The following is a 25,978-nucleotide window of genomic DNA, read 5'->3' as shown; positions in this document are numbered from 1 at the left end:
AACTGTATATATGGTGTTTCGGCTGCACTGCAGTCTATTTCCGGGCTATGTATAGTGTCTAGAAGAGTCTAGAGAAGTGAATGCTGTGTGAAACAACTACACAGCGAATAGACTGAGCATGCACACACACTAATGTGCATGTACAGACTGTATACAAGGTGGCAGGGTGCACTTCGTGTGATTGTGTGGCATAATAAAAGAGAAGGCGTGAGAAACAACTAGTAATCTATAGTAGTATATGAAGAGTGTATAGAAGAGGCAATAGACAGAAAATGAACTATGTAATAAATCAAAAGAAGTAAATGCAGGGTGCCTGTATATGGGTGCAGTGCATACAATACGAATGAATACGCAGTTCTGATAATTTATTCTATAGCAATACACGGTGCATGTACATGGCACTCCTTTCCTGCCCAGGAGAGTGCACGACAGCGCGTGTGTACATATTTCAGGTTGTTGTTTGGGATTATTCGGGTTATAGAACAACTTGTTCAGGCTGGCCAGTGCTCAGGAGATATTTCTCCCTCTGCCTCCGGAAGAGAGGATTGTCCATCAGCTCTTCTGCACTTGCAAGAGAGTAGGGCTCTAACAAGAGCTCCTCTGGCTCGGTCTGTGCGGTTGGAGATGGGCGCACTATCTCAAGTATCGATGAACGGCTTGGTCGATGCGCTTCTTGGGGAGAAGTTACCTAAACACGCATGGAGGACTATGTTCCGGGACTTTCCTGAAACTAAGGCCCAGTGCGTAGACCGTAGCATTAGTATTACTTGCGCGGTGGCACTATATCTCAGTGCCATCAACCCATTAAGGAGTGGCCTTATAAGGCCCTACTTTATAAGCCACGTTCCTCTACCCCTAGCAGTCAAAAACATTAACTTGTTACGGCCGCCCTAGAGGCACGATAAACAGCAGCAGGAGGTGCAGTGCCACCACTGAGGCGCATATTGTCTCCATGTATAATACTAGATATACAATAAACCAATTCTATAATAAATATGCATTAATTTAATGGGATATATGATAATTTGACAGTTATTTATTTCTGATAGTTATATAAAATTATCTACTGGCAAAGAATCTTTCAACACACTCTTTTTCCATTGCATTGCCATGCGCTGAGGGAATAATTATTGAGTGCAGAGGAGGTCCGTATTCCTTATCCTTTAACTCACTTAATGTCCCATATGCGAACCTTTCTGTTTTTTGTCCGAGTCTTTCTATTCCAACAATCTTTATATTGCTTAATTCTGTATTACCACACTTATCTGCAGCTTCTTCTATTTGTGAAATTGCTTCATTAATTGTCATAAACCGGTTATATCTTACATTCTCCTGTCCCATGAGTGTGGCAATTGTTGGCTCGTTTATTTTTATGTCGAGTAGGCATAGTGTGTGTAGACCGTTATTGAAATTTGTCATAATATTCTTTATAAAGTCGTACGGTCTCCAGTTGTCAATGAAAAATGGAATTGAGACAGTTTTACCAAATCCGTATGAATTGAACCCACAGCACCCCATGGCACTCTGTATAGATGCATTGTGCAGTACATTTATACCTATTTTTAGTTCCTGTGCACGAATAAGTAATTCTGTATGTGTGGTGGCAAATAAAGGAGTACCTACTACTAATAATACTATATCTTTATCAAGAGCTTCTTTTATGATCAGTGGATCGCCTCCATCTGATCCTTCTATATCCTCTCTGTACGCTTGTTTGATTTCCCGTCCTATTACACGCTCTATTTCTGTCTCATCTAATACAATGCTTGTATACTTCTCTAGATACACTGCATCTGCTTTTTTTGCTAGCTCAAGTCCTTTTAAAGAAATGTCTGTTGGCTCCAGGCCTAGTCCCAGCAGTGTAAGCATTATAAAAAAATATTAGTGCCGTATTTAACAAATCCAGTTTTTGAATAACTGTCAAATATACTCTTTAATTGAATAAAATCGATTCTACCTTATTTCTTGTATAATCTTATCTGTGAAACTTGTCTTTATTCAATTCTTATCTACTTGTAGAATATACTTACTATTTCTACTTTTACTTTTTGAGTTATTTTGTGTATTATACTAAAATTAGCATATTACATGGCATACTCTTCTTGGTTCTTGTATTATCATTTAAATAAAAGACATTCTTTATGAATTTGTGTCTATACTGCTTCTTTCTAGGCATATTAAGCACTTATCCAGTATTACTCTAAGATCCTTGCCTGTAACATATATTTGGCTGTCTAATAATTCTCTTCTTATTGCCTTTCTATGGTCCCATTCTTTATGTTTTTGTAGTATCACCTTCTCTTCTTCAGTTAGAGGTTCTGACTGTAGATTATATATTCTCTCTAAGTACGGATGGCTCATGTCTTCCCATTCTTCTTGTAAGTTACAAAATGATTTAGATAATGCATCTGCCTGAACCATTGCAGACTTTTCTTGATAGTTTGGTACAAATGAGTAGTCATCCAAAATTTGACTCCATGTGTTAATGCGTATATTCCCTGAGTCAGACAGTGTTTGGCAGTATGTGATTGCTTGATGGTCTGTCATTAAGTCAAACTCTACCCCACGAAGATAGTATTTACACCTTTTAATTGCCCATACAACTGCAAATAGCTCTTTTTCAGCAAATGTATAATTCTTCTTTGACTCTTTCAGTATTGTTGAATAATACCCCACTACGCCTATGTCTTGTTTTAGTACTGCGCCTACCCCGCTGTTTGATGCAACTACTTCCAGTGTAAACCTCTTTGTGTAGTCTGGTACTACTAGCTCTGTCGCTGTAATTAGCTTGGTTTTTGCCTTTAAAAATGCTGCTTGGTGTACTTCTGTCCATTTCCATGGCACATCCTTTCTTGTAAGAGCGTGTAGTGGTTTTAGTATCTCTGATATGTTCCAAAGGAATCTTCGATTACACCCAAGTAACCCTATAAACCGCTTTAACTGCTTCTTGCTCATTGGTACGGAATATTCTTCTATTCCCTGCGATCTAGACTCTATCGGTACAATTGTATTATACCCTATCCTATACCCAAGATATTTTATCTCCTCTACTGCCAGAGATACTTTCTTCCAATTTACTTCCATTCCGTACTCTTTTATTTTCTTTAGTACTTCTGTTATATGCTCTTTGTGGCTGGCCATGTCTTTTGAGTATATAAGTATACTGTCTATGTATACTACACAGCAAACCCTTAATAATTCGCTTAGAATATTCTCTATTACTCTCTGAATAATATGCGGAGCATTTCTAAAGCTCATCGGGAGAACTGCGAATTTGTAGTAGGATTTGTCAACTTTAAATGTTGTTTTTTCCTGGTCCTTTTCATCTAACGGTATACTAAAGAACCCGTCCATTGTGTCTATCCTTGTAAAGTACTTCATTTCTATTATGTCATCAGTAATAGTAGTAATATTTAGAAGGGGATACTTATCCTGTTCTGCTATTTGGTTAAGTCCCCTTAAGTCAAGACAGTCACCTAATTGACCATCGGGTCTCTTTATAATCTGCACAGGAACTAGCCATTCACTCTTCTCAGCTGACACTATAACTCCTTCCCTCATAAACTCACACACTCTCCTCTGTGCTTCTTCTAGTTTCTTTCTGGGTATAATCCTTTTATCCCAAGCACACTCTCCCAGTACAGTATTTAATTGTACTGGCTCTATTTTCCCAGTTACTTCTACAGTGTCAACAGATTGCATAATAAGTTTAAAGTCATTATATGACATACAAGAATCTTTTAGTGCACTCATCCATCCTAAGTCCTTCTTTTTCTCTGTACGGTATGAATTACCATCCTCTCTTCCCCTTCTGTATGTACTGGAATATTCATCTACTCTTTTCTTATGCCCACTTTTATCATTAAATATCATAATCCCATCTTTACGCCGTCTGTGTGATTTTTCATTTTCTTCCTTATACTCCTCCATTGTCCCCTCTTCATCTTTAAATACTTCCTTCTTACTCTCTTTCTTGGTCCATATACGTTCTGATTCTAATTTAACCCTGTCTACATTAAATATTATACTCATTAATTCCTTTCCTATTATGGCCTTACACGAGTTACTCCGTGTAATATAAAATGAACACTTCCCTAGTAATTCCCTTTTATACATAATATTTACAAATACTTCCCTCTCTGGAATAACCATATCTTCAGTCCCAGTATAAGATATACTTCTACTTCTACACTCTGATTCTTTAATAATATACTTCTTTGGAATAGACCTGTACATATCATACCCCATAAAATTAACATACGCACTACTGTCTAATTTACAACTGATCCTTTTTGGTCCAATATATACTATAATATCATCATTACTACTCTCCATCCGTGCCCTATCATCTAATAATTCATCTGATACATCCTTGTTATAACACTCATCTTCTGAATGATTCTTCTTCTTGCAGTAATTACAGTATTTCTTATTAAAAGTGCCCTTCCCTAAATGTATGCGTAAATTATCCTCATTTCTCATATACGTATCTTCATTATCTGACTTATACGTACGCAGTAATTGTTTAATTATATCACACAGTGGCCCATCCCAATTTATAAATTGCCATTTCTCAGGATATAAACCTTCCTTCCCCATTATTTCTCCCCTAAGAGTATCTATTGAATTCTCATTATACACAGCAGAATCAAGCACTTTTTTATATACCCAATTCTCCCAATAACTCATCCTGTGCTTATCACCCCGTGATATATATGGACTTATACTCTTATACGCCTCTATTATCCTTAATAGGCCTGTTCTTACTTCCCCACATAATTCACTTGAATTACCATTTAATTTCTTATCCTCATCCTCTCCCAATAAATATTTATACTTCCTTAGGGCATTCTTCAATATTTCTGGATTCTTTATGCTTCCTGTGGTAATCCCTTTAATAATTAATTTTATACGGCCACTCCATGAAATATCTTCATTTTTATCCTCTTCTGACCATATCCCATCTAATACAGTTATAATACTGTCAGTTGAATCATTCAAGTTAATATTGCTGATTTTAGTGATTATTCGGGTTATACTCATATTTTCATTATTTCTGTGGTTAACTTGTCCATTATTATAATTATCTTCTGTAACTTTCTTATTATATTTTTCTTCTCCCTGATTTACTGGTTCTTTATTTTTTATATCTTTTATTTCTGTTTCTGTGAGTGTTTTTATGTGTTCTGGTTGATTTTCTTCTTTATCCTTGGTTCCTTTATAAACTTCCATCGTAAATTTATACTTTTATTTAATTTATAGTTATAAGTATAATTAATTAAAATTAATAACACACTGTGTAAATAAAAATAACAACTATATACACTATATATAATAAGTAATATATTAATAATAAATAATAAATAATACACTATTAGTAATAAGTAATAAATACCAAATAACACTTTATAGACTATTAGTAATAAGTAATAACCGTATATAATTTATTAAAATATCATTTATATCTTATAATTACTTTATACACTATTGGTAATAAGTAATAAATAATAAGTAATAGGTAATAAGTAATACATTAATAATAAATAACACTTTATACACTATTGGTAATAAGTAATAACCGTATATAATTTATTAAAATATCATTTATATCTTATAATTACTTAATACACTATTGGTAATAAATATTATTTATTACACACAATATCAAAAATATTAGAGAAACTATAATTACTTTTAATGCGTACACGAATAAGTCTTAGCATACTTAAATATTTAAAATTACAATTATATATAAGACATACAGTAATAAATATTATTTATTACACATAGTATACTTATTTATGCATATTCACCTTATTTATTACACATAGTATAATTATTTATGCATTAATAAATTATATAACCAGAGATCAATAAAATTAATTACACATTGCATATAAAATAAAATTAAAAATAAAAATCTCATGAATAGTGCTAGTAGTATAAATAGAGTATTACTAATAAAGGTATACATAATAGTACAGATACTGCTTATAAACAGAATATACAGTAGACTAAGTATGGAAGAAATGAAAGAATTACAAACAATGACAATCAACACTAAAGAAGGTCAAAAAGTAATAATAAATGAACAAGGAACAGGTCACCCCCTGGGAATGTACATCCTTAGAGATATTGGTGCTGCATCTAACATGAGAAATTACTCATCAAAGGTGTCCATGAACTTCGGCATAGAAATAGATAAAACCCACAGTAAAAATCCAATTTATACGTACATAAGGAACTGTCTAGAAGATACTGTATTAATCACACAGAATAGTAAAAGTCCAACAGTCCAGTACTTAGATGACCACTACCAAACATTCTGTAGAATGTTCCCATCTTTAAATGGATACTTCGGCATACGTACGTATAAAAAAGACTCTTTTTATGGGTTTCTTGTTAATAGTAGGGTTAGAAGGAAGGCATCTTATATACTGGCAATATTACAATTATTATCAGAAGGAATGGACATCCCCATTTCATTCACAGGGGATGAATTTAATCAAGTTCTGGTTATTGAGAAAATAGGTTATAAAAATGGGATTGCCATTAATATGAGAATGGATGACCATATAAATAACAGTGATAATGGCACAATATATTATACAGAAGCATACGAAATAATTAATTTCTTCATAAGAAATAGGAATAATAATATTATTAGTAAGAATGCGTACACAGAGCCAAGTACGTATGAAGACTTTAAAAATGGATATTTTTTAAACAGTCCACAATTCCTTATAAAGATGTACGTAAGTGAGTATACTAAGAATGCCAAGGAGTACTATATAATCATGAAAACCATAAAGAATATTCTGGTGTATTATATGGAAAGCCGTGAGGAGTGTAATAATAAACACTTAGCCAGGGACTTATACAATAAGTACTTTATACAGGTGGATGATTCTAGTGATAATAAAGCAGGCCTTATAAGTATTGCAGATGAAATACGGAGTATATTTAATATGAAGGGGTTAAGGCCGATTACATTCCCATTGAAGTATACGCCTATACGGATATTCCCGGATACTTCTGATAATAATACAGTAGATGACTGGCAAGCAATGGATTTATCACAGGAATCAGAGAATATAACTGAAAATCCGAGGGAATTTATAAATTACACGGAAACAGCACTTCTTGCATTATTCTGTCGATTTACGTACGATATTCATACAGACATGCACAAAACAGATAAAATACCAAATCCATCAAAAAAGCTCAAGTGGTTCTTCACTAGGTACAGGAATATGTTTGAAGTAACCACCAGAGACATCCATAATGACTGGAATAAAGTAGTTTCTGATTTAATTGATACTAATATAATGTACATGAGAACTGACAAGCAACAACTCTCATCTGGGTTATTGAACATGCTAAGTGTTATTATGCACATATCAGGAGTGAATGACCAGGAAATAACGAATAAATTTAATGAAGTACAACTACTGCAGAGTAAGTCTAGTAGAAACCTGACTAAAAAGATGAGAAATCAAGTGATTAAACTTATAAATAACGTATTCTCTTTGATTTCCATGGATACAGATATAAATGTATATGTGGAGGATACAGCAGACATGTACATTAGTGATACATCCAAGACAAACAAAGACATATTCATAAGTAAACTGTGCATAGATTATTTTGGAGAAGTGTCCACTGACTCATTTTATATGGCGATTAAGCCCAGTGGTATTATAATTGATACAGTACCAAATACACCACAGGATAATTCAGAATTAAGCAATAACCAGAATTATAATAATATACAAGCAGCCATTGATAACCTGCCTGAGTCCTTTATAAAATCAATTCTATTGCATTATTTAAATAGTGCATGTAGACAGAACTATGACAGTAATTGGGTTAAAGAACAAATTAGTATGTGCAAACCCATTTCTATGGAATTACACCTTATAAACATAAATAGATTATTCCTTATGGGGGATATACGGGATATACCGTATAAACAAGAACTACTGAAAGCGTACAGTACAGATGCCAGTATATGGAAGACTCCAGGTAAGGAATGCATTACTAAATTTATATTAAATGTGTGCAGTAGTTGTTATGTCACAAGTAGACAGGAATTATTTGATATAAGTAAATGTGATGGTGCCCATAATAAATCCATTGAGTAACCCATATCTCCATTATAAAGCGTATACAAGTCATATTCCACCTAATTAAAATTAATTATTACTGTGGTATAAGCTATAATACAATAAAAATCAGAATACGTCCATAATATTATAAGTCAGTGGTAATAAGTAATTAGTCGTATAATAGTACTTATATTGTATGATAAGCCTAGCGTAATAGGATTATTATGAGTTATGCAATATACATATATTGCATACATGAACTAGATTAGATTATAATAGAATATAAAGGGTTAATAGAATACCTGAAGATATTTATACTCCTTAAAGGGTTAATTAAGGTATAAAGGTTAAAACTTAAATAAATGACCAAGTTTAAGATACTTATTCTAAGAAAACAATTACTAGTACGTATAATATTCATTAATATAACCATAATAAGCCAAATTAAACGTAAATGAATATTATATTTAATAATTATACATAACCCGACATAACCCGATATGTATAATCTGGTAAATTTAGTATATTTTACTGCTTATCCTATTTTATTTTTATGGAATTATTGTATTTCTGAAACATTTCCAGTACAATAAAAAACTGTCAAAGGAATTTGGATACACTTTTATTTTTCTTATTTTAAAATAATTCAAGTATAAGTAATAAAAATACACATAAATAAGCATAAATACCATATAATATGCGTAATATATACGTAATACACTGAATATACGCAATATATTTAAAATTACAGTAAAAAACCAATAATTATTAATGTTTTAATTATAAAACCAATTAAAACCACATTAAAACCACTAGAAATTCAACCAGTACAGTTTATTATATGTATAGACCAATAAGTATACTTTATTCATTCTCCGAATATTTTTAGAGTAATTTTCAATTTGAAGAGTCGTTGAAAATACTTAACACAGAAATTTTTGCAAAAGAATATGCGGCAGCTGAAATTTCACGAGCAGAAACTTCTAAAGAAAGTGGATTTGCTGGAGTGGAAGGGAACATCCACACAGAAAGAACAAATGACCACAAGTAAATATTTCATAGAGGACAGAGAGACGTACGTAAAATATAATATTATTGTAGGAAAAATAAGAAGACTAGCACTCGCACTGGCAAAGTTAAATGATAATGAACCAACCAAACAAATAATAACCAGGGAGTTAACGAATAAATTATACACATTGGGTATAATAAACACAAAAACCCTTTTAGAGTGTGCTAAAGTAAGTGTGGGCTCATTCTGTAAAAGAAGACTTTCTACCTTATTACCACGCATAGATATGGTACAGGACATAAAAACAGCAGTTACTTTCATAAAGGATGGACATGTAAAATTAGGTATAGACACAATAACAGATCCATCCTTAATTATAACCAGGGCAATGGAAGACTATATTACATGGAGAGACCAATCAAAAGTAAAGGAAACAATATCAGCATTTTATGAGGATAAATAAACTCTTCAATAATTTTTTTTATGTTTAGATTTGACCTTCCGCATCTGTATAGGAGACTCACAGAAATAACAATTAAGAGGATTATAACAAATCGAGTGAACAATTGGCTAGAAGGCAAGATAACCAGGAGGCTCACTACTGACCAAATTACGTTCGATATAATACGGGGCATTGTTATTATAGAGGGATTAGGGCTAAACAGAGGGTATGTTAGTTCTATTATTGGAGTAAAAGTGGCTGAAGCCAGGATAGACCGAATAATATTCATGAGCAATTGGTACAACACAGATTTATTCACAGACGTAAAGATTTCTGGGGTGGAAATTGCAGTGGGCGGAGTGGAGTGTATATGCAAAATATCTGATCGGTGCTATGCATGCAGGAAAACAAGCACGCCAGAGAATAAAGGCATAATTATGAGAGTGCTTAATAGTGTACTGGGGAGTATAGCAGAAAGGGTTACAGCCAGAATGAAAGTAAAACTAGAAAAAGTAAAAGTATCAGTACGTTTAGAGACTCTATTAAGCGTAGAAATAAAGCAGATGGACTTAATCAAAGAAAATGAGAAGTATAAGGTAAAACTAGAAAAAGAGAATATTTCCATATCAGGCATAAAGACAGCCAGTATAACCATAGAAGTAACCACAAAAGATGACATTCTATCTATACAGGTTAGTTCATCAACTATAAATATTTACAGTAGGGAAGTAAGTGTAAGTGATTTAGTCCAATTAGTGAGTATTATTAAGTATGCAATGGGAGAGGACAAGGAAAATATAAAATATGAAAATAATTCGAGAGTGGGCACTACAAAAAAAACAGAAAAATATATTGAAAAGAGTCCTGTTGTAAAAATAGACATATCCACGGATTTAAGGGTGTGTGATATAAAGGAGATTGACCAGTGCGTATTATCATGCAAGAATTTAAAAATTGGAGTGTATGAGAAAGGAGTAATTAGAGTATTTGGAACATTTTTAATTAGGGAGAGTACCACTGAAATTATTACTTGTAAGAGAGTGAATATCCTGTTGAATGATTCAAGTGATTTTGGAGTGTTTGGCAGGAAGGTTCGGATTTATATTAAAAGTATAAATTTAAATATTCACGAGCGTATAATAATGGGACTGTTTAACTTGTACAAGAAATTATTCAATTTATATGGGAAGGAAGAAGAAAAAAAGAAGAAAAATCAGAATTAAGTATGTTGATAGTGATAGACAGGATAAACATAAAGACAAGCATAGGGAATAGTGTAATAGAAGCAATAGGTACAAAAACATCTGTATCAATAGAGGAGGGCGTTGTATTTTATAGTAATTCAAGTATTACTGTGGCAAATTCACTGGTTAATACTGCTATACCGTATATGAAAAGCAGTATTAGTGTTACGGGTATGTACAAGAAAGAGTTAAAACTAGATTTAGTGAATGTGGATGTACCAGAATCAGTCACATCTGCAGTGATACTTCTAATTCTTGCAGTGAGGGACATTAACAAGTACATTTCAATGAACAAGGACTTATTCGTGCTACCAGAGAGAGAGAAGGCACAGAATATACAGGATATGAACAAAAATCCAATCTTACTTATTTCTGAGTGTAAGCTAACGGGAGTACATAAAGATACGCCATGTATTGTATCCGCACATGATACGGTGCTGTGCACTGATAATATTTTAGTTGATAGGTTAGAGTTAGTATACGGAGAGAGTTCAATATTGAGTGTACGGCCTGTCCAGATACTTATGCATGAAGTAATTGAAATAATATTCACTAATACAGAAGTACTTGTACCGTGCGATGATATTCTTAATTCAATTATGATGGATATAAGAACTGTTTATATGGCAGTGGGTATAGACAAAAAAGCAGAGGGAAATGGGCATAAAGTGAATATACCGATGATAGAAGAGAATGCAGAGGGGTTAAGCACACCAGAGCATATTTTATCAGTGGATGCTAATTTATCTGTTGAGCATATATCAGAAGGAGTAATTCCTAAACAGGAGTATAAAGGGGCACATATGGTAATTACACTCAGAAATACAACAGTACAGATAAATAATGCAGGGACAGTGGCAACTGTATATTCATCAGACATATCGATTAGTATAGCAGAAATAATCCAAGTTAAGGCACTCTCAGCGGATGTTCACTATAAAAATGGACTACTTAAAGCAGTAGGGCATAAGTTAGTTTATAATCCAGATGAAAAGCGTGTTATTGGATCATTTACGTGTGAAGGATCACTTGATGTTGATTTATACGTACTACTTGTGAACAGAATATTCTTTATACTTGATGGGTATACTATTATAATGGACAGTCCAATTTATGGTGTACCAACTATCCCGGGACTGAACGACTTGATTGATCCAGAGATGGAGGAAGAAGAATCAGATAATAGAGATTTAGTGGTTAATGTGGATGTGAGTACCGGTATAACTGTACTAAAGGACACTTATGTTCTCTGTAAAACAGTTGCACAGTTGCATGCACATGTGATAAAAGACCAATTGTACCATGGGGTCATTACAATTACAAATATTAAGGGGTGGAGTGATGGGCTGCTTATATGCAGTGCACCAGAAGTAACGGTTAATTTTGCAAAAATAAGTCGGCTGATTAAGTCGGCTAGTATAGTGATAGAGAAGGCAGAAATAGCAGATACAATCGGGTTGTTCTTGGACATGTTTGGACTGTTTACTAAGGTAAATTTCAATAATGGAGTACCAACTGTCCCCACTATGATCGATATAAAGTGCAAAGTATCCCATCTTATACTACGAACAGATCAAGCACTTATAACGATAAGCAAATTTGCCATGATCAATTCGTACATGCAGCTAGCACTTGCAGTCTCTTTAAATGAGAAGCAGATACTTAAAGACCCACTCAACATAAAAGTCCGGCTGTGTGCGCATGAGATGCCAGAAATGCACATAAGCATTGATCCAATAGAAAGCAAGGTTATAGAAAAAAGTGACATAGAAGGAATGCTTAATGTGTACAACAGGCTAAACCAGGCAAGAATTCAGAAATATCCCATCCCAGCTAACAGTACAATAAGAATAGAGTGCGGACTAATTTCCATGAGCGTACAGCAACCACCAATAAAAACAGAAGTAGTACAGCTTACACTTGCAATTATTCAATTAGAGAGTAAGTGCTCAGTGGACATGAATGGTTCTGCAATGTGCCGAGTATTTGTTAGCATACCAGAAACCCAGGAGTACGAAATAATGTGCGAGACATTCCCGATAAATATTTCGATGCAGACACAAATTAATGTTGAAAAGGAGAATACTGGCTTCTGCAGTCTCCCATTCGCAGAAGAGAAAAAGGAGGAGTCCCTGTTAGTTGCATTTTTGTCACTAGTGGCCAAAGACACCATACGGATTAGACTCAGTAAAAGGATTGTAGAAGCACTGAAGAGAACAAAAAAGACCGTACACCTGACAAACCTGACAAATCAGTCAATTATAGTAAATGACGTAAGCATAAGCCCATTGACATCAACTGTGATAGAGAGTCAAAGAATGCACATTCTCACGGACAAGAATGACATTCTGTTTAAGCAGCACACCCCTGGGTATAAAGAAGCCACGCAGATGTCAAACAAGTTATACATGGGAACATTTAAAGAAGAGACTGCCGTTATACGAGGGGGAACAAATTTTAAGAACATAACAGATACGCCAATTTTCATACGGGTGGGTGAAGAGAAAATACTAGTCCCACCATTCTCAGAGTGTTCACACACTTCAGTCCTAACAGAATTCACAGCAGCAATTGAGAACAGCCAGGAATCATCAGCAAGTGTACTGTTTGATATCCCAGAGAGAAGGGATTATTCAAAGCAGATTCATGTAATTGGTCTGCAAAGGATCGTGCATGGAGAGTCTTATATTACGGTAGCATGCTTATTTGAGGTTGTGAGTAACCTTCCGATACTTCACTATTTATTCCACCACGAATTTATTCTCCGTAACCTTACGCTGGCCACGGTTGGGTTTGAGATAAAAATAAGTGCAAAGTCAAAAACAGAGAAGATTCTTGCAACTGCCCAGTCCGGGGAGATCAAGCAAATATCCGGGAACAAGGAAATAGAAAAAGTTAAAAAAATCAGGCTCAAAATTAATTCAAATGCCGATTTATTTTTATTCCCGTATGAGTCATCATCAAAGGTTACCGTATCAAAAGGGATTATTGCAGCAAAAGAGGCCAAGACTGTTTTAGTGAGTGGGTGCCCAGTGGACATTGGAATAATCCAGGTGACAATATACCCCGTACTTATCGCAATAAACAAGACCCAGGACGATCTCCATCTAAAATCAGGAAGTACTCTGTGCGCGATCCCGTATGACCAGCAAGTGACTGTTATAACATCAAGAGACAAGCACTCAATTGTATTCAATAAGTGTGAGAGTAAAGCATTCAGTTCTAAGATACAGTATAACACGGTGTTCTTGGACATAAAGTCAACCTACCAGATGAACTATCTTATGAACATATACCAAGGAGAGGGATCCAAAGAGAAGATCAAGTATGTGGTTGTAGAGTATGCGAATGTGATTGAGAACAAGACGGGATTAGATTTAACGATAGTCACGGACAGAGAATTTACTTGTGGGACGGGAGAAAGAGTGCCCATGCACTTCCCAAGAAAGAAGTTTAGTAGTTGGATACGGCTGGGGTCACCCAGAGATGATTTTAAATTTGAGTCTGGGTCACCCGCACAGGAAGCATCATCAGACATGACCGATTACATCCTGGATCTAGAAAAGTCTGTTGATGCAAGCTATCTGCCGCTAGAAGGGTTGAAGAAGCACTTTGTCAAACTGAACACTGCATCAAAAGGCATAAATTCTGCGGGTATGCTGTCCTCTGCTATTACAAGCAGGTCGTCCATATACTTAAACAAGAGTACAAGCAGTTTCTCTATGAACACCGTACTAGAACAGCCAGCAGAGGCAGATGAGGGTGAAGAGGCATTCTGTGTAAATAATTCAATTCTTCTGTCGATTACGATACAGACCAATAATTCACAGCGAGTGATCCTGATAGAAAAAGAAGACACCTGGCCGTACCTTATAAAGAATATGTCACAGAAGAAGATGCAGTTCTCACAGAAAGGGTATCCGATTGAGTACATTCTAAAGCCAAATGAGGTACTTCCTTATTACTGGGACAGTTTTAAAGCACAGCCAGCATTTAATGTGGAGATTGATGGCCAGACTCTGAAGATATCTGATTTCTCCGTGGTGACTGCAGGCGGGTTTAAAGCCACACTTACATCAGAGAGGCAGATTAAGGTTTTAACAGTCACTGAGCAAACCCAGGATATAAGCACAGATGCATCAACAACCCAGGGAACACTTATTAGAGCCAGAACGGGAAGGGTCTCTGTTAGTTTAATGGACAGAGAGGAGATTGAATTTGCTGCAGTGCACTTGTTTAATATCCAGCTGGTCTCGCTGTTTTCACCGAATGGGCTGGAGTTCCTCTTTAAAATGGACAGCTTCCAAATGGACAATCAAGAGACAAAGGGGTACTACCACATACCAATGCATACTCCGATTACGTCAGATGTGCTGAGCGTATCTGGATGGATTGTTAATCAGAATGTGATCCGGTATATGAGCATAGTGATTCTTCCCGTGGTCCTGGAGATAGAAGAGGTGTACATGAAAAGGGTAATTGAGCACTTTGTCCCACTTGCAGAGCCAATAGAGAATCCGAAGTACTTTATCATGTGCAGCGTATGCCGGTCCCTTAACTGTACGTGTACGTATGTAGACCATACAACAACACGGTCGGTGTACATGGCACTGGGATACTTCAAAATTGAGGCGGTCAAGTTCAAGTGTTCATTCAGACGGGCCCCGCATGGGTCGATAGTTCCACTTTCATCTGTATTCTGTAACATCACAAGCAGTAAAGTCTCCCTGCCCAGTATAGAATTATTTGATATTTACGCCAGGACGTACGAGGTATACCATATAATTGGAAGAATGTACAAGAGGGGGTTCATTCGGAATATTGTGTCTCTGGTCTTATCAGCAGATGTGGTTGCCAGTCCTGGGGAGTTATTTGACAAACTAGGAGTGGGTGTGCACGACTTAATATACTCACCGTACAGAGCACTGGATAATCCAGCACTTCTGTCGAAGCAGCTGCTTAAAGGAGGGAAGAGTCTGGCAACAAATGTAGTAACTGGCGTGGCAGGGTTTGTTGGGAATGTTATGGGGAAGTTTTCTCAGAAGCTAGCGGATATTTCAATGGATGAAAATTTCGCAGAAGCAATCCGGGAGACCAGCTGCATTTACATTGACGAGCTGGATATGGGACTACCAGGCCATAAGACGCACCTTTCAAAGGCAGGAGAGAAGTTCATGGGATCTGTCATAAGCGGGTTTAAAGGAGTTGTGCACAGTCCAATGCAAGGAAGAAGGTCTAACGGGATTAGTGGCATGGTACAGGGTGTAGGAAAAGGCCTTCTAGGCGCAATAATTAAGCCAATATCAGGTGCCGTGGGTCTAATGCAGGGAATATCTACAAGTATAACAGGCGTCCTGGGGAATGATAAACCCCTTCTTAGAATCCAGCTACCAAGAGCCCCACCCTTAGACAATGTACCAGTGGAGTACGAGGTTGAAAGGAATTCTTATTACAGGGCGTATGTCGTGCTTATCAGAAACGACAGTACAAAGCGAGATGAAAGGTTCATAACAGGCGGGATATGCACGATGGAGTATATCGGATGGTTTGTTTTAATTACAAACATGCGAGTGATCCTGTACAACAAAGAGGAAGTGCAGGAGATACCCGGGATAGTGACTGCACAAGAAAAAGAGAAGCACACAGTAATAACGGTAGACACAATAGAAATATATTTGGAGGGACTACGAGTATTTAGGGAAATAGGTAAATACAGTAGTCTAATGATAGTGAGGCCAATTAAGGACCATTCATAATCCAGGGATATCATAAATCTAGTAAATCGTACAATATTATTCTGTATTTATTAGAGTTGGTTTTGTAATTTTTGGGTTTTTAATATGGAGACGGGGAAGAAAGAGCTTTCACTGGTTAGCAAGTACATAAAAGACAGAATAAAGGAGATAGAGATAAACATGCAGGTAAGAAACATAAAAGAGCCACAGCACGTAAACAACACGTCATTTGAAAGGAAAATGCGAAGGAAGATGAACAAATCAAGGGCAAGGAAGCGGGTTAAGCTAAGCACAGCAGCAACAGAAGTAAACATTAGAGAATTATCATCAGAGGAAGTATTTGATTCTTTAAGTGAAACAGATGAAATATCGAATGAACAAGAATTAGAAGAAGAGGTTGTAAGGAAAGACTGTCCAGCCAAGAGACACAATAAAGAAGAAGAGAGTGTAAGGAATGACTGTCCAGCCAAGAGACACAATAAAGAAGAATTATCTGTTCATAAACCATTACAGGCACTAACAAAAAAAAGAATGAAATGCGGCTGTGTATCTCATGGAAGTGCAAGGAATACTACATTTGTACCTAATACATCCACAACAGCCAGTAGAAGGAAGTCTCTTAATTAAGCAGAATCATTATTATTCTTTATAATAAATAAATTTTGCTATTTATATACAGAATAATAATGGCACTTGCTGGAATTTTATTGAGTAATTGCTGATGTAGTAGAAATGAAGGGGTTATTGAATAATTTAAACCCGATATAACCCGAATTTATACAGGGCGTAAACTGCATTATAATCACTTAAACCATAAAAATATAAACATTTGGAATACTTTATTACAGATTATAAAATGTACTCACCTTTAAAGACTTTTTGTATATCCTCGCCGTACCCAATAAGGAAGTTCTTCTGTTGTACTAATCCGTTATATATTGAAGATAATTTAGAGTGGTGCACCGATTCTATTTCAATTATTTCCTTTTCTAAATTTTTGATGTCTTCGTTATTTCTGTGTATTAATTGCTGTGCCTGCTCTCTTTGCTCAGATATTTTTATGTGCTTTGCCCGGAGTGCTTCAAATTCTTTTTTTAAGCCGTCCATGCGAATAGAATCCTCTGTTGTTAAATTTGCCATTTTATCTACGATATAACTGATTTTCTTTTCCAATAACAGTTTCTTAGAGAATTTTGATTTGTTCTCTATCTCAAGTGAGCCATTCTCGTTCTGAAGCCTTTTCAGCTGAACTTCTGTCTCGTAATATTTATTGCTGTACTCCCCCACTAAAGAAACCACGCACATGAGTGACTTTAAATCCTCAGTTACCCTCTGAAACATGGCTATAGTATTATGCAGAATTGATATTCTCTTCTCATACTCCTTTAATATTTCTGTTTCATCTGATAGCTGACTCTTCATGGCAATTAATAATTCTTTTAATTGCTCTGGATTCTTCACTATTTTTGCTTGTAGCTTTGTTATCTCCTGGGTTATATTCATTATCTCACACTTCTCTGTGCTGATGCACTCGTTTAACCTCTCCTGCTCTTTAGATATTTCTTCTGTTTCAATTGCCGTGGCCTGCTGTGTCCTGTGATAATTTATTATCTCTGATTCTTTCTCTGAAATTTCTTTCATTATGCTTTTTATCTGCCTGAGTGACTCACCCCGCTCCTGCCGCTTCTGTGATAATAGGCTTTCGCTTTTTTCAATATATTTTTCTGTCTCTTCTATTGTTATTTCAATTTCTTCCCTTTTCCTGTATATATTAGTCAGTAAATGCCGCTTACTCTCTTTAAATAACCCAAAGTTAACTATCCCGCTTAATATCCGTATGGTCCTGCTGGCTTCTGGCTTTATAATATCCGACATAAGAAACGGACCAATCCCTATTCTTTCTAAGAATTTCTTCATGTGCATATATATTAGAACGAGTGAGACAGACTCATCAACACTCTCGGGTATTCTTTGCTCTAGAAATATGCCTAAAATACCTTCGTAGAGTCTTGTGATGTATCCTGTGTTGGGGTTGGTTATATCTGCTGCTAATATATTAAAACCACTCTCTGACAGGCATTCTACTATCTCCTTAACAGGCATGTTTGGCATGGAGTACGTCTGTGGGTGTGCTTTCATTTTCGTAATGAAATTTTTAATTATTAAGAAATGGCTCTACCAGGAGAATACGGCTACACACCAAGACTTATAAGACCATATGTAAATAGCACTGCCGCATGTATTGTAGAGTATATAGCGTATAATCACGTACTGCTGCGTATTATAGCAATAGATGGCATAAAATCAATAGAAGTACCAGCAGTCATCCACAGAGAAGATGCACAGTATGGGATTAAAGACGAGACAAAATTAAATGAACTATTTTCACCAGGCGATACAGTGCACGGCAGAGTGCTTTCACTTGGTGAGTCAGGTAATGTAGTTATATCCACTGCGGATACAGCCCATGGTGTAGTAAAAGCAAAGGATTATGAGACACTGCAGGATATAAGGATGTCTAAGAATAAGTTTATACACAATGGTAAGGAATTAAACAGAAAGAATGCCGTACTATAGAATAATTAACAGTAATCATAAGATAATATTAGTATATTCTGTGATTTAGACTATTTAAAGTTATTACAACAGACAATTCGGGTTGTATCGGGACATTCCATATAAATATCCATTTATTACATATTTAACAGTAAACCAGTCAAAGTACCAGTTGTACCAGCACTAATTAAAATTTCCTTTTAGTAGAACAGAAGTTCATTTTAGAGTATAAAGAATATTTAAATAATAATAAAAAGTCAAAAAATTAGAACCAGCTGGCTATTACACTATAAATAAATATAAAGCAATTAAAAATCAGTAACTGGAAATTTATTCTGTGGTAAAATAATCAAGCGTAGACAATTCCCGTATAAAGATACTTATTGCTGTAGAATACCTTTATGCTTTTGCTTAACGGTTCGTTGTTTATAAACATAATACCCAACACCAACGAGTACAGCACCAAATACCAGCCAAGTCATTTTCTGCCGGGTCTTTGGTATTTCATCAGCTGCGGGGATTCTTCTGGGGCGGTGCATCTTAAAAACGGATATGCTCTTTATGTTTATGTCTCCATCTGAATCTGCCACCTGCCCAGATATGGTTAGACGTGTTCCATCATCAAATGACACTCTTCTCATCTCTTCAATTAGTTTTACTTCTTTGTCTCTTCCACCGTACATAACTGAGAGTACTCCATTCACAAACTTAAGACTAATCATGCAGTCCTGCACTACATCCACCTTCTTAGAGAAGTGCACAACGGGTGCACCGCCATATGCAGTGGCTATGCCTATCATGGGATACTTATCAGTGAGCGTGTTCTCAGACATAGCCATAAATACAAGAAGACCATTGAACTGCGGGCTTCCTCCAAAGAGTGTGCCAGAGTTAAAGTCTTTTGTAAACCATACGCCCATGCCCTGGGCGCCTCTTTTTACTGACATGTGTATGTCCACCTTCCAGTTGTCCATGGCAATGGGATGCTTTGCAGTGACACTTCCGTATGAATTATCTGTGCTCTGCGTCAAGTGCACACCTGCTTCATTCCCCATCGACACAATATTGCACCCGCCCTGCATGGTACCAAATACTAACCTGCCCGTGATTCTATCAAGGTACGGCCTGTACATACTTGCCTTGCTTTTATATACAGGCTGCATACTATCCGCGGCCAAAACTAAGGCACTGCTCACCAGCAGTAACAAATACGTAAATTTCATTCAGATGCAAAAATACTTTGTATAAATTAATTTAAAGCACGGTTTATTCTCTGACGTAAATGGAAGGATTGGCTTGTTTATGGAGTAAAGACAACAATCTTTCTTCTGAGGGGATATCTGTTCTGTCTGTATCTCTCAAGCATTTCCTTTGGAATGTTTACTCTCTGGGCCTTTGGAAGCTTCTTTGTGAAGAACTTTGGAAGTGGCTTGTTCTCTCTCTCGCACTCTTCCTTGATCTCCTGCCTCTTCTTCTCTGTTAAGACACCAAGACATCTTGCAATGTCTTTCTTTGTGGTGATCCACTCGGCAGTGTTTTTGTACTCCTCTCCTTTGACATTGTTTCTCATTCTTAAGACTTGCATCTTTTTGTCTGAGAGTGTGCCCTCCACCTCGGCGTATGTCATTGCTCTTAACTGGTTTGTAAATTCACTTTTACCCATTGCAGGGGATAAAAATATTTGCGAAAATAATATTTAGAATCTTGAAAGAAAAAATACGCCGTTACCAAACGGAAATAAGTGCCAGTTATAATTAATAACAGCGAATAAATATCTGTGTGCACTGCCCGAACATGCAATAATTAATTAGATAAGGCATAGATTATCACTAGAGTGGCTCATTTGAGAGTATTTATTTATGGAGTGCTTTTTTGATTTCTTCAAAGTGTGCGGGTGCTTTGGGAGAGTCATCGACCAAGTCTGGCATTATCTCTTCTATATATTCAAACACTTCTTCTTTCTTCTGTGGGGACAGTGGAACTAATTTAGTCCATTCTTTGACCAGTCCCATTCCGTTCTCTAAGGTATCTCCGTATCCCTCAATGGTTATTTTAATAAGCGCCGTGAAGAATATTGCACTTAAGCTGTTGTACTCTACTGATAGTCTCTTTGCATGTTCTGCTGGTGCAAACGTCTTGTTGCTGCACTTTAGTGTAGAAACTGCATCGGACTCCATCTTTCTGTACTCATCGTCGTGCAATTCAATGAACTCTGATACTTTCTGGGTCTTAGAAATACTTTCCTTGCGGACAGACTTTTCTTTAACGAACTTCTTCTTTTCTTTTGTTTTGCTGCTCTTCCACCCGTCGTCCTCATCCTCGGAGTCTTTTCTGGAATCCTTTGCCACCCAGCTGTGCTTTCTTAGGTCAATTATCTCCTCAACCATGAATTTGTACCGAACGCTTAAGTTTGCAGATGACTCTTTAAGCCATGTAATGTATGAGTCCATGTACTCCTTGGCAATTGGAACATCCAGCCGACTTCCTGCGTGCTTTAGAATGTAGCAGACAATTTCAACGTTTTCTGGAGTTCTATCCTCCATTATGAAGAATATCGACGAGTGCATAGTGCTGTCCTTAAGTACCAGCTGTAAGTAAAGCTCCACTGCAAATCTAGCAATAGTAAGTGCTCTCTTCTTTATGCTGATTCTTTCGTACTCCTTTTCCTTGTTGCTGCTGATTTCCATAACACGCTTGGCAAGCTCCTCTGCTGTCATACTTACCATCTTGTGCTCCACCTGGTCTGTGGCCCAAGTTCTCTTGACCATGAACTCCTGCTGTGACAGCTTTATGATGGTGCGTCGGAAGACTGTCTTGTACCCTGTAGGAGAGTTCTCAACAAATGGTTCTTCAGTCTGTGCTCTAAACCGAACCTCAAGCCGCTCAACCAGTGCAGCATAAACACCCGTGTACGCATGCTCAACCATCGCCCGGTTAAAGAACGCCTTTGCAAGCTCCTCCATCGCCTCAACAGTTGGCACTTTAATGGAAAGTATTCTCTTGGCCACCTCATCAATGTTGTTCTGGCAGACCTGGTTCAGTGCAAGGTTGAACTCTGCAATGTACGGCTCAATGCTCTCAAACACAGTCACAGGCAAAGCAGTCTTTCGCGCATCCTTGAACCCCGATGTCTTAAACATCTTAAAGTCCTTCCTCTTCTTCCCAGCCCCAATTGACTTGGCAAGTATGTTTTTGTCTATTATACTTGGCATTCCTTCAGAGCGGCTCTTCAGTGCCCAAAGCTGTTCCTTTGAGTATATAATGGGAAGAGAAGTGATTGTGGCTCCGTCCAGAGACTTGTAGAAGCTGTCCGGGCTGCTTACTGCTTTGTCAACAGCTGCAAAAGAGATCGGCTCGGCCTTCTTTGTACTTGCAGTGGCTGCAATTGTCTGCGGAGTGGTCTCTGCCCTTTCCTGTAAATGTATCTTTTCTGACACAGTCACTGCGGCACTCTCTGGCTTATTGGCACCAGCAGAAGAAATAGTCTTTGTTCCTGCAGAAGGTGCTGCTTCAGCCTTTTTATACGGCTCTTCCTTTGGCGTGCGGCTGGCAGAGTCTGAAGATATTTTCATTTTGCCAATACCTTTTGCAAGCTTGTCCTGTCTAAAAACACCCTCGCCCTTTTCCTTGAATGTCTTCTCTGGCTTTTCTATAGTAAGAGTTGGTCCCTGCGCTGCTGGTGCAGTGGCCTTGCCTAAAGTAGATACTTTTCGTGCAGTACGGAATGCCGGTGCTTTTGCTGGTGACTTCTTTTCGGGGACTTTGTTGAATATAGTATTCAGCAGATTTTTTGATTTCTTTCTGGTCCAAATATTTACGTCAGGTCCAGTAGGTTCCTCATCTTCCTCCTCCTCTTCTGAGTCTTCCTTAACAGGCTCAACAGGCTTCTCAGCCACCGTACTCAATGGCTTTTCAGGTGCTGAAACTTCTGGCTGTGCAGTCTCGGCTTTAGAAGACTCCTCAGAGCGTACATCTAGTGCTGCTGCAGCTTCCATGGCTTTCTTCTTCCTCTCCTCTTCCAGATGCCTGTCCAGCTGCATCTTCATCTCCTCAAGTGGGCTCAGCTTAGGCTTTTCTGGAACAGGTGCAACTGGCTCTACAACCTCTGCCTTTTCACCAGACAAAGCTTCTTCTTTTACAGACTCGCTCTCCACTGCCTTAGTAGGCTCAGAAATAGTCTCCTCCTTTTCACTTTTTTCTGGCTCAGCACTCTCCACGTTGGGTTCCTCTGAGACAGCAGCGGTGCCAGATGCACTCTGGTACTTCTTTAGTTCCTCCTGAATAAGTTGCGCAGTTATTTGCGACCCATCCTGAAGCACTAACTGAAACCCTTTGTTCTCTCGCTTTGGTAGGCCAGAAATCAAAATGTCTTCCTTGTCGGTGGCACTTTCCTCTCGCTTCTTTTTCTTCTTTTTATCTATTTCCGCTTTCTTTGTATCTGTACGAAACTGTGATTTATACGCGGGCTTCTTGTTCTCATACGAATGGTCTTTTCGGGCAGCATTGTACGGCTTTTCTGAATATCTTTCGTTATGCATAACAGCAGATCTTTGCTCTTCACTATCCATACTGGGGATGAGAAAAAACTAAAATAAAACAAATAAGTAGCCAATTGCCTCTTAAAACACTTTGTTTGAGACTCGTTGCAATAACACACAAACACATGAAATATTCAATAATTGGCCCATCCTATAGCAGAACACTGTGACTGGTCTTAATTTTATGCAATCACTGTGATTAAAATATTTTATCACGGAAATATTCCAATCAGAAATATTTAAATATTATCCATGGCGTACTACTGGCTAATAATTAAAAACACTTAAAACGGGTTATATCGGGTTATTGCATAAATAGTAAAGTGCACTGGTCTGTTCAGATATAATTACGGGCATATCACGAGAGTACAAAAAAATGTTTATTTCTTATTCATTGCTTTGGGTTATTGGCTGCTGTTACGGCCTTTCTTCTGTTTATAAAGAGAAGTGCCTGTGGGATGGTCATCCAGCCAAATATAACTGATGCACCCACTGTAAATAGTGCTATTATATTTGAAAGGTTCTTCTTAATGAACAGTCGTGTCATTAGCACACCGTATAAAAGATACGAATTCTCTTCTCTCTCGTACATTTGCATGTAGAAGGTCTGTGCGAGTGCATAGTTTCTTTTCACTCCATAGCCCATTTCGTACATCCACCCTGTGAGATAGTCGCCCTCTGCACTTTCCATGAGGGACGATGAATAATACCTGGAGAATGCCTTGGTAAGGTCCTTCTTCACTCCTGTTCCGTAGAAGTATGCATCTCCTAATTCTATTGCTGCATTGCTGTCACTTGACCTTGCCAGCCTTGTATTCAGCAATATGTACAGCTTTGTGGCATTCTTTATCTTGTCGTTATTATTGGTGTTCACTGATTTTGCATTTTCTATTTTTTCTGTGTTCACATCGGGCACGGCTTCTTCATTTACTGATTCTTTTTTTGTTTCAGTACTCTTGGATTCTTTAGAAGCATTCTCTTTTTGTGTCTCTCCTGCCTGGGTGTTCAGAATTTCTTCAATATCTTTCGCATTTTTGTCTTGTATTTTAATTTCAACTTCTGCTGGTTCTGAGTCAGATTCTTTCTTGTCTTTCCATAGACTGGTGTACTTATATAGTCTTTGGATTAAACCTGGCTTGATTACTCGGTGTTTCAAGATATACTGCGCATTCTCATATCCTGTTTTAGGGCAAAGATCCCCTATTAGCAGTGACATATAAAATGCCTCTGCATTCCTGTGGTCTCTGTACATCTCGATTGCATTCTTTTCTAGTGCCACTACTTGGTCATGGTATGAAGCGATGCTTTTATATTGTGAGACAGTTGTTCTTTTTATGTCTCCCTTTAGTCGCTCCTTCTCTGCATATGTATACACTGCAGGCAAGTACCCATCGTGCTTGGCTGCCTTCATCAGATGTATCTCACCAACAAACTTATTCGCATTTTCGTATAACTTGTACAGATTATAGTCTGCCTCCTGCGATCCAATTGCAGATGCTTTCTCTAAATACAGCTTGCTTTCAAACACATTCCCATCCTCTGCATACAGCATTCCTAAACCATTCAAGCAATCTGCATCATTCTTCTTTGCCCCTTCTGAGAAGTAGTGCCGAGCAGTTATCTTGCTTGGCTTCACACCCCATCCATAGTAGTACATATTTCCAAGTATCCCCATAGCATCTGCACTCCCCGTCCGTGCATGCTCCTTAAGAAAGTCAATGTGCTGCTCTGCATCAATATACCCCATTTTTATCAATGAAAGCAGATTTTCATTCGCAGTTGCACTTCCCGTGCTCTTCAGCGTTTTTATAAATTGGATTATCTTTGCATTCTCTCCCTGCTTGTGTAGCCTAGAAAGCTTCCACTTGGTAAACAGCGTAATCTTCTTCTTGAAAAACCCATTAAACACTTCCTCTGCCACTGGCCTATAATATTTCACCATCTCTGCTTCTGTCCCAATTATGTTGTGCTTCCTGTACATTTTGCTCGCATACACTAGATACGCCAGATTTTTAGTGCTGCACGTAGAGTACAATGACTTCCACAGTGACTCAACCCCTGCTTTAATATCTAAGTCCACATACGTATATATAAACCACGCATAAAAGTGCTTGCATGGCCCTTTTGCTGCATCTATATTGCGCTTTGCTTGTTCTATGTCTGTTTTAATGAATATACTATCAAATATCTTATTGCATTCATATGGACATGAAGAATTCTCTTGTTTTACATCTTGTTTCTCCTCTGCATGCCCAAATAGCATCCCTGCACATAACACAAGGCCTACAAGCACACGCTTCCACATTAAATAAAAAAGTATTTGTTGTTAAATTATTTAATCCG

The 25,978-nt window shown here is 37.1% G+C and overlaps 13 protein-coding genes across 13 annotated transcripts; 7 read left to right on the top strand and 6 right to left on the bottom strand.

Annotated features, from left to right (window-relative positions):
- Positions 1 to 12: 12 nt before the first annotated feature.
- NEPG_01446 (uncharacterized protein) lies at positions 13 to 993 on the top strand. The gene has a single exon (XM_013203820.1). The coding sequence runs from the start codon at positions 625 to 627 to the stop codon at positions 892 to 894; it is 270 nt and encodes an 89-aa protein (XP_013059274.1). The 5' UTR covers positions 13 to 624; the 3' UTR covers positions 895 to 993.
- A 66-nt stretch (positions 994 to 1,059) lies between these two features.
- On the bottom strand, positions 1,060 to 1,869 carry NEPG_01445 (diphthine synthase; the record flags this gene model as incomplete). Its single annotated transcript, XM_013203819.1, has 1 exon — positions 1,060 to 1,869. One exon carries the CDS (start codon positions 1,867 to 1,869, stop codon positions 1,060 to 1,062), a length of 810 nt encoding a protein of 269 aa, XP_013059273.1.
- A 4,055-nt stretch (positions 1,870 to 5,924) lies between these two features.
- NEPG_01444 (uncharacterized protein) lies at positions 5,925 to 8,349 on the top strand (the record flags this gene model as incomplete). The annotated part of the gene is made up of 1 exon (XM_013203818.1): positions 5,925 to 8,349. One exon carries the CDS (start codon positions 5,925 to 5,927, stop codon positions 8,142 to 8,144), a length of 2,220 nt encoding a protein of 739 aa, XP_013059272.1. The 3' UTR covers positions 8,145 to 8,349.
- Positions 8,350 to 9,058: 709 nt separating this feature from the next.
- On the top strand, positions 9,059 to 9,583 carry NEPG_01443 (uncharacterized protein; the record flags this gene model as incomplete). Its single annotated transcript, XM_013203817.1, has 1 exon — positions 9,059 to 9,583. One exon carries the CDS (start codon positions 9,059 to 9,061, stop codon positions 9,581 to 9,583), a length of 525 nt encoding a protein of 174 aa, XP_013059271.1.
- A 20-nt stretch (positions 9,584 to 9,603) lies between these two features.
- NEPG_01442 (uncharacterized protein) lies at positions 9,604 to 10,785 on the top strand (the record flags this gene model as incomplete). The annotated part of the gene is made up of 1 exon (XM_013203816.1): positions 9,604 to 10,785. The coding sequence occupies one exon, from the start codon at positions 9,604 to 9,606 to the stop codon at positions 10,783 to 10,785; it is 1,182 nt and encodes a 393-aa protein (XP_013059270.1).
- A 2-nt stretch (positions 10,786 to 10,787) lies between these two features.
- Positions 10,788 to 16,585, top strand: NEPG_01441 (uncharacterized protein; the record flags this gene model as incomplete). The annotated part of the gene is made up of 1 exon (XM_013203815.1): positions 10,788 to 16,585. The coding sequence occupies one exon, from the start codon at positions 10,788 to 10,790 to the stop codon at positions 16,560 to 16,562; it is 5,775 nt and encodes a 1,924-aa protein (XP_013059269.1). The 3' UTR covers positions 16,563 to 16,585.
- A 61-nt stretch (positions 16,586 to 16,646) lies between these two features.
- NEPG_01440 (uncharacterized protein) lies at positions 16,647 to 17,168 on the top strand (the record flags this gene model as incomplete). The annotated part of the gene is made up of 1 exon (XM_013203814.1): positions 16,647 to 17,168. One exon carries the CDS (start codon positions 16,647 to 16,649, stop codon positions 17,166 to 17,168), a length of 522 nt encoding a protein of 173 aa, XP_013059268.1.
- Positions 17,169 to 17,390: 222 nt separating this feature from the next.
- On the bottom strand, positions 17,391 to 18,680 carry NEPG_01439 (uncharacterized protein; the record flags this gene model as incomplete). Its single annotated transcript, XM_013203813.1, has 1 exon — positions 17,391 to 18,680. One exon carries the CDS (start codon positions 18,678 to 18,680, stop codon positions 17,391 to 17,393), a length of 1,290 nt encoding a protein of 429 aa, XP_013059267.1.
- A 30-nt stretch (positions 18,681 to 18,710) lies between these two features.
- NEPG_01438 (uncharacterized protein) lies at positions 18,711 to 19,403 on the top strand (the record flags this gene model as incomplete). Its single annotated transcript, XM_013203812.1, has 1 exon — positions 18,711 to 19,403. The coding sequence occupies one exon, from the start codon at positions 18,711 to 18,713 to the stop codon at positions 19,116 to 19,118; it is 408 nt and encodes a 135-aa protein (XP_013059266.1). The 3' UTR covers positions 19,119 to 19,403.
- A 17-nt stretch (positions 19,404 to 19,420) lies between these two features.
- On the bottom strand, positions 19,421 to 20,320 carry NEPG_01437 (uncharacterized protein; the record flags this gene model as incomplete). Its single annotated transcript, XM_013203811.1, has 1 exon — positions 19,421 to 20,320. The coding sequence occupies one exon, from the start codon at positions 20,318 to 20,320 to the stop codon at positions 19,478 to 19,480; it is 843 nt and encodes a 280-aa protein (XP_013059265.1). The 3' UTR covers positions 19,421 to 19,477.
- A 37-nt stretch (positions 20,321 to 20,357) lies between these two features.
- NEPG_01436 (uncharacterized protein) lies at positions 20,358 to 20,760 on the bottom strand (the record flags this gene model as incomplete). Its single annotated transcript, XM_013203810.1, has 1 exon — positions 20,358 to 20,760. One exon carries the CDS (start codon positions 20,758 to 20,760, stop codon positions 20,398 to 20,400), a length of 363 nt encoding a protein of 120 aa, XP_013059264.1. The 3' UTR covers positions 20,358 to 20,397.
- A 186-nt stretch (positions 20,761 to 20,946) lies between these two features.
- On the bottom strand, positions 20,947 to 23,665 carry NEPG_01435 (uncharacterized protein; the record flags this gene model as incomplete). The annotated part of the gene is made up of 1 exon (XM_013203809.1): positions 20,947 to 23,665. One exon carries the CDS (start codon positions 23,663 to 23,665, stop codon positions 20,951 to 20,953), a length of 2,715 nt encoding a protein of 904 aa, XP_013059263.1. The 3' UTR covers positions 20,947 to 20,950.
- A 361-nt stretch (positions 23,666 to 24,026) lies between these two features.
- NEPG_01434 (uncharacterized protein) lies at positions 24,027 to 25,940 on the bottom strand (the record flags this gene model as incomplete). Its single annotated transcript, XM_013203808.1, has 1 exon — positions 24,027 to 25,940. One exon carries the CDS (start codon positions 25,938 to 25,940, stop codon positions 24,027 to 24,029), a length of 1,914 nt encoding a protein of 637 aa, XP_013059262.1.
- Positions 25,941 to 25,978: the final 38 nt, after the last annotated feature.

Source organism: Nematocida parisii (assembly GCF_000250985.1).
Source record: "Nematocida parisii ERTm1 unplaced genomic scaffold supercont1.3, whole genome shotgun sequence".
NCBI classification, from domain to species: Eukaryota; Fungi; Microsporidia; genus Nematocida; species Nematocida parisii.
The sequence above is the reverse complement of the archived record's forward strand: the minus strand, read 5'-3'. Positions and strand labels throughout refer to the sequence as shown.

What these genes read in the sequence shown, in the direction of transcription:
- NEPG_01446 (XM_013203820.1), top strand. Translation starts at nt 625, where the DNA reads ATGGGCGCACTATCTCAAGTATCGATGAACGGCTTGGTCGATGCGCTT.